This window comes from Eumetopias jubatus, unplaced genomic scaffold, assembly GCF_037043125.1.
Source record: "Eumetopias jubatus isolate StellerSeaLion01/CBP00866 unplaced genomic scaffold, mEumJub1_p1.0 scaffold_15, whole genome shotgun sequence".
Classification (NCBI taxonomy): domain Eukaryota; kingdom Metazoa; phylum Chordata; class Mammalia; order Carnivora; family Otariidae; genus Eumetopias; species Eumetopias jubatus.
In genome coordinates this window covers 73,629,760-73,642,007 of record NW_028274821.1, presented here as the reverse complement: position 1 = coordinate 73,642,007, position 12,248 = coordinate 73,629,760, and the positions used below count along the sequence as shown (strand labels likewise).

The following is a 12,248-nucleotide window of genomic DNA, read 5'->3' as shown; positions in this document are numbered from 1 at the left end:
GCTTAAGATTTTCTCAGCAATAACTTCACTGCTGCAAATTTAACACTGGTTTAATATTCTGTTTTAATTCTAGTGACACATACCAACCAGGAGATAATTTTTAATTCTTTGATTTCATGAACTCATCGTTGGGTAAGAAGGAATTCTTTTTACAAAAAAAAAAAAAAAATTGAAAGCAACAAAATGAGCCAGTATAAAGAAATGACGAGAGTCACACAATCTAATGTAGAATATGAGTCACATGGATTACGCTAATAGAAAAATTTTCAAAATATTAAAAATGTGATTCATGCAAATATGAAAAGAAAACCTAAGATTTTATTCAACTAATTAATTCATGAGGGACCAGCAAGCTGTTGACTTCAAAGGAGTACTAGTAAGATATCAAGTTCCAAGGAAAATTTGAAGAATATACTATACATACACATACATTTATCTGTTAGGTGAGATAAGATCAATTTGCTAAATGTGAAACTGGCTGACATCATATAAGACAAAATCTTAGTATTAGTTTTATCTTATTTTCACGTGGGAGGAATCATTTCTATCTCTACAGGAAAAATTAATTTGCATTGCCATGGACAAGAATCTTTTGCACTCTCAATTTTCTGCAAGTGATCTTCTATCCCTACCCACAGAGCTGTAAAATAGCTTCGTTAATAAAAAGTCCATCAAATGTGCACAATCCTATAGAATTAGACAACCCCCAGAAGGGTTATAACACCCAGCACCCCACTGGAAAGACCCAGTAAGCTTGCCCATTTCCAAGTTTTGGACTATTTCCCCCCAATATCACCAATTAAAAAAATATGTGTATACACACACATATATTTAAACTTACTGCTTTACTCTGCAGGGGACACGGCAGAGAAGTATAGGCTGGCTTAACAATGTCCTAAACGAATGTATTTTTGTTGAAACAATGACATGGTTTCAAAGTGCGTGAAGAATTGAGCTTAACAAAAGCTTTGTCCAAATTATAGAGGACAGACCCCTGTAACCCCACTGCCCATCTGCTACTCCCCAAAGCAGGCTCTTATCTTTGCTGAAGAAAAAATAATTAGCAAGAAAGCCTGCTGCAAAGGAGCCGAGGCAGTTTATTTTTAACTTCTTTTTAAGGCTGCACAACAAGTTTGGCCCTTATATGGGTGTGTTCACGGGTGGTTAGATTTAGGGCAGGCTCATGGTGGAAAGAGAAAGCAAGTGAGGCTATGGGTGAAGTAGTAGGGGGGCCCTGCTCTTGGACACACATGCCAAGCTCAAAGCCTTCAAAACTGGAACTTACCCCCCACACCCCAACTTGCAAATAGTCCCTTTGGATCTCTATCTCAGTGACTTCCACCACCATCATCCACCGAGCTGCCCAAACCAGAAATTTAGGTGACATCTAATTTCTCTTTCTTTCTCGAGCACATTCTACTGGTCATAAAACCCAGTGGATTCCACCCAATACCGCTCTCATTTGCCACTTCTCATTGCCAATGCCCTGCTCCTGGACGTGTCCTCTCTCGCCTGGATTCCTGCAGCAGCCACAGGCTGGTCTTCCCGCCTCCCTAGCCCCAGTCCCAATCCCACAGAGCAGACACGGGAGTCTTTCCTGATGAGGTCACTCTGTAAACCCTGTTACAGCCTCTGGGCAACCTCCTTTCCTTGGTTTGTGAGGTCGTCCTTATCTCTGCAGCTTAATGCCTCGCTCCAACCATCTGTTCCCACTCTAAGGAGATCCTCCTCATTTCTAGACTGCGCTCTCGGGGTCCTGTCTCTCTGTATAAGCCCTTCTCACCGCTTAGATTCTCCTCCCACGCCTTTTGCATCCTCTGGGTCTTAGCTTACTTCCTCCAGGAGCCTTCCCGAAGCCCCAAGCTGAATGTCCTCGGTGCTGCAGAACTCCTGTCAGCTCCTCCCCCACCACAGTTCCGTCGCCCCCTGCATTCCGGTCACCTGGTCGTCTGTCGCCCTTGGGTGGACTGGACCGTTGGCTTCTTGCCCTCTCACCTTGAGCTTGGAGCACCAGCCACTTCACCCCCAGTACTCTTTCCTCAGATTCCTGCTCCTCTGCCCCTCACCTCTCTTCCTCTGCCACCCGGGGTGCCCCCCTGAGCCCCAGGGAGGCTCGGATCACCCAATCGTTTCTTATGCTTGCAGCACGGTGGACGTTTCGTCCTGGCACGGTCCGGGACTCTAGGGTCAGCTATGTCATTATGTGCTGGATGTCTGTCCCTATTTGCAGAACGTCCGCGCCGAGTATGCCGGACCCTGTCGCTCCGCCCGCCGTGTCCCCCGGGCCACCGCGTGCCCGGCGCGCAGCAGGTGCACGAGCGAGGGAGGGGCGCGTACCGAATGAGCGTCTTGCGGGCAGCGCAGGACACGCGGGGAGGAAGGGCCCGCGCCCCGCCACCTCCCCGGGACCCCGCGGCGCCCTCCGCTCCCCAGCGCGGCGCCGGAAGCAGCCGGGCCGGCCCCCTCCCAGCGGCGCCCGCCGTCTTATCTCGGCGCCTCGGGGCCGCGGGAGGAGTCGCGGGCGCGCCGGGAGGGACGCGGCGGCGGCATGAGCCGGGGGCTCCGGGGCGCAGGCCACCAGCCTCGCCGCCTGCTGCCGCTCCTGCTGCTGCTTGGTCTGGCCAGCGGCGGGAGCCGAGCGCCGGGCGCCGACGGTGAGTGCGGGCGGGGAGCGGGGGCGCCGGCTGGGTGCCCCGGCTGGACCCTCGACGACGCCGGGCGCGCCAGGGACGCTTCCCCGCCCCCGGGCAGGGCCGGCGCGGAGCCCGGGCGTGGAGCGCAGGTGGGGCCCGCTCGGGCAGTTGGGGCTCGGGAAGGCGGGGCGCACGGAGGCAGGAGGGGCTCCCCGCCCCCGCCCCGGGCCGCTGGGGCTGGGTGGGTGGGGGAAACCTGTCGCAGGCGGCCTCGCCCTCGGCGCCCGGGACCTGGGGCGAGGCGGGGGGTGGGCGCGAGCCGGAGCCCCGGGGGAGAGCCGCGCCCCACGTGGAAGGGCGTGGAAGGGCGCGGAAGGGCGCGGAAGGGCGTTCCGGCTGCACTGTCACGCTTCCGGCTCTGCTGTGGCTTTTGCACGACAAATTCTTGACCCGAAGCAATTTTCTTTCTACCTTTTAATTCTTTTCTCCTAAATGAAGAACCAGATGCTAACGGGGTGAGAACGAAGTGCAAGGAAGATTACAGGTATAAAGCATTCCTTAATCAAGTCATTCAAGTCAACAGATGGTCCTTGAATTCCTGTGCAGGATGCGAGGTCGCCGCGCTGGCCCTCACTGAGCTCCTGTTCTGGAGGCGACAGACAAGCAAATCATCCATTTCTAGGCAATGTCACAGGTGGTGGGAGTTACACAGACGATTCAAACATGTAGGGGAGGTGGCATTTACCCACTTACCCAAGTAACCATAATAGAAGGCAGAATGCCCTAAGTGCTCTGAGAAGGTGTAGGTGGTCCGAGGAGGGCAAGATTCATTCTAGCTTGGTGAATCTGGAGGCATTAGGGATGAGATGACTCTTGAACTGGGCCAACAGGTTTGGTAATATTTGGGTATGGGAAGATGAGGAAAAGGCATCCCAGCTCATAGCAGAGGGGACAGTGAGCTCTCCATAAATATATGCAGAATGAATGGATTCCACATAGAAGGGACAGTGTGAGGAAGCACATGGAGGTGTAAAAGCATGGGGCCTATGGTATGTAGGAGATGGGTGGGAAATGGAAGTGGAAAAGCAGATTGGATTAACCAGAAGGCAGAATGCCTTGCTTGGCAGAGGAAGAAGGTATTTAGACTTAGCTGTTCCTGGGTGGTGGGAAGCCATTGGAAGTCATTGCAGGCTTTTTGTACAGGGAGTGATATAAAAAGTGGGTGTAAGGAAACCCTCCAGCTTTCTTAGTAAAATCATTCATCCTGAAGTAGAAGGGAACCTCCATGTAGGGAGATGGGGGAGTGGATTTTGTGGCTCAGACTCCTGTTCCCTCAAATTCTTTTCATCTTTGGATTTTTACCACCACTGGTAGGTGTTTCTCTTGCTGGCTCAACCTTCTGGGGTGGCCATTTTTGTACATCAGATATTCTGGTAGGCTTTCTAACTTCCTTCCCTGACTTGGTCTCCCACGGCAGTGTGCAAAGAAACCTGTAGATGCTTGGGACCTATTTCAGAATCTGTGTTAAAGCTCTCTAGCCTAGGCAACGGTCCCATACGGTCCCATTGAAGTACCAGGTTAAGATGGTGGAAGAGAGTAACTACCTAAAGGCTATTGGGTGAATTTTGGTAAATGGAAGTCAGGGGTGCCCAGTAGAGTCTCCTCTCCCTATATAGGCATTCTTTCTTCATTTACAACCTTGAAGAATCTGGTTTTATTAAGGGCAGGTTTCCTTCCAGTGGACAATGTGGGGAATGCGTGGAGGCTTAGAACCATTGAGGAAGTTGTAATAGCTGGCCTGCAAGTTCTGAGGACTGGGCCCACCATAAAGATAGCAGCAGGAGAAGGGGATTGAACGCAGATAATGAGGAAATGGAACCGAAGGACTTAACAACGGACATTAAGGTGCCAGTGAACAGAAGAGAAAGGGGACATGAAGGTTTGGGGCCTGGGTGAGTTGGATATATGGTTGTGTAGGAGGAGGAAAAAGATTTGGGAAGAAAGAGGGGCGCCTGGGTGGCTCAGTTGGTTAGGCGACTGCCTTCGGCTCAGGTCATGATCCCAGAGTCCCAGGATCGCGTCCTGCATCGGGCTCCCAGCTCAGCGGGGAGTATGCTTCTCCCTCTACCCTCTTCCCTCTCGTGCTTTCTATCTCATTCTCTCTCTCTCAGATAAATAAATAAAATCTTAAAAAAAAAGATTTGGGAAGAAAGAGAAGTCATTTTGGATATCCTGAATTTGAGGTGATGTTAGGGCTTCTGGAGAGGTGAACTCACCAGGGAGTTAAGACTGTGGACAAGAGGTGCGTGCCAGTGATGGAGACTTGATGGTCACTTGAAAACTTGAAGTTGGTAAGAGGAAGGAGACCCAGGGCAGGTTTTGGGGGAAGACCCATTTTCTATGGTAGGTGCACCTGCAGGAGAAAGAGAGTGACCACACGGGCGGAGGACGACTAGGCCAGTCGAGTGTCCAAGGAAGCCAGAGGAAGGGGAGCTGTGGGAGTGGAGACTGAGAAAAAAAACTTTGGATTTGGTGGCTCTGCTCAGCGTGGGCCAGGGCTTGCGCAGCCCTGAGGGTGAGAGCCAGATGCAGAGGGCTCTGGTGAGTGTAGAAATGTTGGTTGGCTCTTAAAGATACTCTTGAAAGAAGTTAGAAGCAAAGGGAAGATCGCATTCAGCTGGGCTGGCCAGGTCTGGGCAAGAATTTTTTTTTTTCTTTTTGTGGGATGGAGGTTTTGGTAAAGTAGCACAAGCACACTGCAGTGTGAAGGGCATTATTCAGTAGAGACGGGGACATTAAAAATGCAGAAATAAATGCGGTACTTAATGGAGCATGTCCAAAAGCGAAATTGGTCTACAAGGGGGAAAGCTTAGTCTCTGCGAGGGGAGGGAAGAAAAATGGAGAAGAACTGCTCCTCCCTTTCTCCACAGCTGTCTACTTAGGGAGGGCCCTTCGTATTTCAAAACCAGCCCAGTTGGCCTCCCTCCTGGGAAGTTGTCGAGTTCCCTGCAGCACCAGCGATTCGGCGCCCGTGCTTCTGCACCGGATTGGTAGGATGCGCACGCATTTATATGCGTACTAGCATACACTAGCACGCCTACGTGTTTATATGGGACCCTTACTCGGCACGCTTCTGCCAGATTGCATATTACACATATTGCATAGTGTCGTTGTTTACTAGACTAAGAGCTTCATGTGAGTCGGGGGCTGTGGCTTGGATTAGGAATTTGGTATGAAAGGAAAGGAAGAGCACCCAAATGGGAACAGGCAAGGGTTTATAGAGTTTGCTGTCGCAGGCGAGTCAGTCAGCATCACTCGGAGAGCCTGATAGCGGATCAAAGGGGAAAGGCTTCCGGTGTGCCCCCCGGCGCGAGGCTGGAGGCTGTTGGCCTGGAGAAGCTGGAGAAGCGGGAGGTGGCCTCCCATCAGCCCACATGCTACGTGATTGGCTGGGGGAGTGTACCTGGCTCTCTCTGATTGGTCCTACGTGCGAAGGGGGGGCAACAATTAGGGAAGCCAGCTGTGAGCGAGTGAATCCTGACCATTTGGGTCTTGCTGCTACAGCGGTTGGGGTTTGACTTCCTGGACTGGCGATGGCTGCCTCATGCCTCCGTGTGGGTCCGAGTTCTATTTTTATCTGTGGCCTGGCCATTGTCTGTGTGTATATTCAGTGTCTCACTGGTAACGTGTGCTGAATTACACTGAATCGTTACCGAAGATGTTTCAGGGAGGAGAGAGTGGAGTTGGTGCAGTCAGATGGCCTGGGTGTGAGGGAAGTGTGAGACACATAGTAGGTAGAGCAGGAGGGTGTTGGGGGTGGGTGGGGTGCCACGCCCAGGGGAATGGAAGGTTGGGAAAGGGCGAGGACCCGTAGAACCAGTCAGTCCTGTTTCTTAACCTTGTCCGGCAGGGCCTGAGTCAGGAGCAGCTGGGGACTTGTTGGCTCCAGATGGGCTGGGTTGGGAAGGCCAGAAGGACAGGCAGAGGCCTTGAGAATCTTGGGGGAGGGAGTGATGATGGAGAGGCGTGGACGTTCTTGCTGTAGAACGTGCACGTGACCTCACCAGTCCTGCGTTTCAGAGGCCTGCTCCTCACTCTGTCATCCTCAGTCACTGCTCAAGGTGGGAAAGAGGAGACGTGGGGGGGAGTGAGTTGTTTTGGAGTGACTTGCAGTTGCTCCAAGTAAGGGAGCAGGATTCAAGCTGATGGAGAAGATCCTCCCTGGGGTCTGTCTGCCGCCGCTGCTGGGGTCTTGGCCGCGGGCATGTCCTCAGCTGTCTGGTCCAATCCTAGAATGGGTTCCTCTGTCTTTGCAGCCCCAGGTACCAAGTGGGCCTCTTGGCCTTCGCTCTGCAGAGGAGACAGGGGAAGTTAATTGCATGGATTAAAAAAAACGTTTTCCGCCGGCTTGAGAGTGTGCGTCAGGTGGGAGAGAACGCGTTAGTGGGTGACATGCTGGACATGAACCGAGGGTGTCAAAACGCAAAAGCTTTCAAATTGGGGCACTGAGGCTTGGTTCCTGGTCTGGAGGCCACGTGTGGGGGGGCCCCGCTGGAAGTTGGTCTTGGTCAAGCAGGAAAGTGGACGTGAGAAGGCAAAAGGAAGCTGAGGGCTCCACCTAACCATCTTACACAAGTCAAGGTTGCAGGTCTTTTTTTTTTTAAGATGTTATTTATTTATTTGACAGAGAGATAGCGAGAGAGGGAACACAAGCAGGGGGAGTGGGAGAGGGAGAAGCAGGCTTCCCGCTGAGCAGGGAGCCCCGATGCGGGGCTCGATCCCAGGACCCTGGGATCATGACCTGAGCCGAAGGCAGACGCTTAACCGACTGAGCCACCCAGGCACCCCAAGGTCGCAGGTTCTTGACGGGGAATGTCAGTCCTGGATTAGGGCAGGGAAGAGAAATCTGTAGTGGTTCCCATTGCCCTGCAAGGATCATCTTGCTTGAGAGAGTAGAGTACTCTCTGTCTTGGGGAATTTTAAAGCAGAGGCTATGGTTTTGTTTTGTTTTGTTTTGTTTGTCAGGCATGGGGAGAGGAGAGAATTCAAGGTTTCTCAGGTTACTTCCATTTCTGGAATTTGATGCAGTCCCTTAAGAACAATGCAATTTTACATAATGTGGAAGACTGGGGAATGCATTCTCTTCCTGAGTTTTAGGCCCCCTTTGCCCATTTCCTCAGGTCATCTGCTCCGTTTCCACACATCTCCACAAGGTTATCCGGAGAGACAGGGTCTCATGAAGGAAGCGCAGTGCCTTTGTCTGGTCTGACTGAATAGCTGGGGATTAGATTACAATTTAAATGCAAGCACTCCATTTGTGCTTTTATTTATTTATTTAAAGATTTTATTTATTTATTTGACAGAGACACAGCGAGAGAGGGAACACAAGCGGGGGGAGTGGGAGAGGGAGAAGCAGGCCTCCCACCTAGCAGGGAGCCCGATGCAGGGCTCCATCCCAGGACACCTGAGCCACCCGGGCGCCCCCATTTGTGCTTTTAAACCACCTTCTTCCCCAGACAGCGGACAGACCTCTTCATTGTATCATCGAAGTCCGTGTGCTGTTATTTCATTTAAATTGTCCCTTGCATATTGAAATACCAAGCGAGAGTAGCCTGCCCGGGCTGCCAGCCCCCAGTCCAGGCTGAGGTATAGGCCTACGTGGTGCGTGGAGGGGAGGAGGGGAAGGTGAACAGGCCTGAAGGGGGGAGGACGCTGAACTTCCAAGGTCTGTGTCAGGTGTTAACCAGAAGGCTGGGAGGACGTGGAGAAGGCAGGGGGTGATTATGTAAATTAAGATATTATGGATCCTAGAATGTCAGCCCCACGAATAGGGTAGGCATCTGTCTACACAAAGATACTGCTTCGGGTTTTTGCCCTAATGCCGCTCTCCATCACCCTCTTCGTTAGTATACGTGGGAGTTGGCTAGCTGTCCGTACCTTCATTTATTCATTAACGGAGTTGCCGAGTGGTGGTTATAATAGCATCTAACATATTCTAATTGCTTTACGTGTATTAACTAATTTCGCACAACAGCCATATGAGGTGGATTTTTATTATCCTCATATTCAGATTTATTGGAGGCTGGAGCACAGAGCCCCATCTGGGACGACACAGCCAGCCAGTAGTGGAGCTTACGGTTGTACCCCCTTCGTCTCACTTACCCCTGCTCGGAACCGCTGGGCCAAGTAGCAGGCCCTGCGGCTCGCGTGACCTGTTTCTAGCCATAATAACAGTATCTGTGGAGAGAGACATAAATATTCATGTAAATTAGCCCTTTGTCTAGTGCTTTTGAGCTCATACAGCATTCCTATTTCTCACTGACTCCTCACAACACGATTCCATCTCACAGATTAAAACTGGAGGACGGGCGGGTTAACTTGCCTAAGATCACCAAACCAGGGAGCAAGAGAGAGGTCTCCCAGCCTCGGTGGACGTACCAAAACCTGTCTTGCCCTCTCTCTTGGTGGTGGTTTTAGCTGGCTTAGTTGATACAGAGTGCTGAAGGGAAGTGGACGCCTAGGTCGTCCCTGCTGGGGGTACAATAATAGTAACAAAGAGTATTTAGTATTTTTTTTTGTCCATCTAGCCTTTGGAATGCCCACTGTCCTGTTTCTCTGCCAGTAATTCTAGGTATTCCTAGGCCAGGGGGGTGGGGGTTCCTCACCTCTGCAGTAGTTCCCTCAGTCACTACATGGCAGCCACCTCTCTGCTGTCCTGAGCAGAGTCTGCTGATGACAAAATTAAGTCCTCCTTGATATGGATGTGAAGATGCCCTCCCGCACCCTCTTCCCCTCAGGTTATACGGCAAAGGCACGGTGATCTTTCTATTGGCCTGGAGAATTTCCATTCCTTGGGTTATTATCTCTGTCACCTTGGTCCGGCTATTCTCTGCATCAGTCTAGGCCTGGTGAAAAACATCTTAAGTGTTGCCTTTTCTTTCCCCAGGATTCTGACCCAAGACCTTGAGGTTGAACTAGACTTGTAATGCGACTTGTGGTGTGGTCCACCTGGGAGCTTCTTAGAAATGCAGATTCTCAGGTCTCACCCCACACCTACCGAATCAGAATCTCTGGGGATTCTGTTTTAAACAGGCTCTCCAGGTAGGGTGACCAGCTGTCTTGGTTTGCACCGAAATGAGGGCTTTTCTGGGTCACAGGACTTGTAGTATTAAAACTGGGACAAAGTAGTCACCCCATCTGTAGGTGATTCTTAACTGAGCTAGGGGCTGGTGAACGGTGGAGACTGTTGTGTGTTTAGAGGCAACCCTCCCCACCCTGTCTTTTCCTGGATTAGGATTGTACTTCCTGCCCCTTTCCTTAGGATAAGTTGTGTCATTGTCCCAGGACCTCCCCCCCCCCCCACGCTCCCACAAGAGGCTACTTAGTCCCTCAAGCAGTTAGAACTCAGAAGCTGCCATATAAGGCCCTGCAGATGGTTAATTATGGGTGAGTAAGAAGCTTTAGTTGAGGCCCTTCTTCCTCTGGAAACTGCTTTCCCTCCTGCAAGTGCTGTGAGAAGCCTTAGGTAGCCTGGCATACATGTTGTCTTTTTGCCAGTATGGGGAACAGACATTTATTAAGCCGAACATGCCAAATACTGTCCTTCTGGGGTTACACCTTGCTGAATTATTCTTAGTGGGTCATTAAAACAGGTACCCTAAAGATGAAGTGTCCCCGGATTAGGGGACAATTTGGAGGCCCCTTAACCCCTGCTGCTCAAAATGTGGCTCCCCTGGGAGCTTGTTAGAAATGCAAAATGCAGGGCCCCACCCTGAATCAGAGCCTGGGGTTTAGTACTGGCCCCTGGTGATTTGAATGCCCTTTAAATTTTTTTTTTAAGATTTACGTATTTATCTTAGAGATTGTTGGGGGGGGCAGAGAGAGGGAGACAAGCGGACTCTGCTGAGTGTGGGGCTTGATGAGGGGCTCAATCCCAGGACTCTGAGATCTCATGACCCTGAGATCATGACCTGAGCCACCCAGATGCCCTTGAATGCCCTTTAAAATTTGAGAAGCCCAAATCCCTTGTTTTACAGATGAAAAAATTGGGATCCAGAGAAGTTCAGTGATTTGTTAAAGGTCGTACAATGAATTAGACTCGGCTAGATTTAGGATCTAGTTCTGACACTCAGCTCCGGTGCTTGCTTTCCCCCTGTATCTCGATGCCTTCTTACAAGGCCTTATTTTGTTTGGTTCTGTTTATTGAATGAACTTGAACTTAATTCAATTTATTTAAAAAACTTTACATTCTGTCCTTCACTAATTCAGACTGGACTTCCGTTAATTTATCTGAGTGGGTGGCACTACTTTATTTCTTAATTTTGTGTGTGTGTTTATTAGATTCACTCAACAGTTGAATGAAATAATCCTTTTTTTTTTTTTCCATCTGATGTAAGTTTCTGGAACTGGACGTACATAAATGCTGCCATCTTGATAAAGACAGATATTCCATATTAGAAAAAAATCAAACATTTTACCATTTTGTTGATGATTTCATAAATATGGTATTTATTTTTTGTTATTGCACTATATGTACACACTGGGGAGAGTGTTCGTCATTATATGGTTGGTCACACTGGATTTATGGACTTGACCCAGGATCCGTTATTTAAAGGGTATTTCCAGGATTTTGGTTGTGTGTGATTATGAATTGATCGTGTCCTATGGCACCATTTAAAAATGTTATGTGTTAAAATGTTAAAATGGTTACATATATTTACTCCACACTGATGGACATTTAGGTACGGCGACCCGTTCTCACTTCAGCTCTGCCTGTTGCCCCTATAATCAGGGGCCTCACTGGTCCATTTCCTCCAGGTTGTAAACTCCCATCTTATGCCAGGCTTAACGAGGGGAATGGGGTATCTACCTACCCCTTATCCATATTTGTACCTAGTTCCTTGAACTTTGAGTCCTGTCCCTGACACCTGCCTTCTGAAGTACTCAGTGGCCCCAATTCCTGCCTTTGGGGCCAGCTTTTAGTTCTTCCTCTCAAGCCATTCCCGTATGTCCATTCTCTTCCATCTTCTGAAATACTGTTGACATCCTCATCTGTTGTCATCTTTGTCTGCCAGAGTTTATACGTTTCTGGTCCTTGATGTCACTGGGGGAGGTGGAGCTTTGAGAGTGTACTAAATCTGCAATGTTTATTTGCAAGTCTTTCATCTGTAATAAAAAAACTTTTATGTATTTTTTTCTTACAAGCTCTTTCATATTCCTAATGTTATGTGTTTGCATATGTTCTTTGTTCCTCTAACCAGTACACTTGAGTCATGACTACTGGTCTTTACGATGCACTGACTTTGGGGAAGCTTTTTTTTTTTCAATGAATTTGGATGTAATTTCTAATACTTTGTTTCTTTACTAATTCTTGACCCCCAAGCTCCCCAAACCCTCTATTTTCTTTTTCTTTCTTTCTTTCTTTCTTTCTTTCTTTCTTTCTTTCTTTCTTTCTTTTTCTTTCTTTCTTTCTTTCTTTCTTTCTTTCTCTTTCTTTCTTTCTTTCTTTCTTTCTCTTTCTTTCTTTCTTTCTTTCTCTCTCTCTCTCTCTCTCTTTCTTTCTTTCTTCCCTTCCTTCCTTTCTTCTTTCTTTCTTTTTTTAAAGATTTTATCTAT

At 49.3% G+C, this 12,248-nt stretch overlaps 1 protein-coding gene across 1 annotated transcript in view; it reads left to right on the top strand.

Annotated features, from left to right (window-relative positions):
• Positions 1 to 922: 922 nt before the first annotated feature.
• SUSD1 (sushi domain containing 1) overlaps positions 923 to 12,248 on the top strand; it is a 128,221-nt gene continuing 116,895 nt past the window's right edge. Inside the window, exons 1-4 of the mRNA XM_088018819.1 lie at positions 923 to 938; positions 1,829 to 2,028; positions 2,231 to 2,310; positions 2,365 to 2,654. Coding sequence (XP_087874945.1) covers positions 923 to 938; positions 1,829 to 2,028; positions 2,231 to 2,310; positions 2,365 to 2,654 — 586 coding nt within the window. The remainder of the gene's footprint in view (positions 939 to 1,828; positions 2,029 to 2,230; positions 2,311 to 2,364; positions 2,655 to 12,248) is intronic.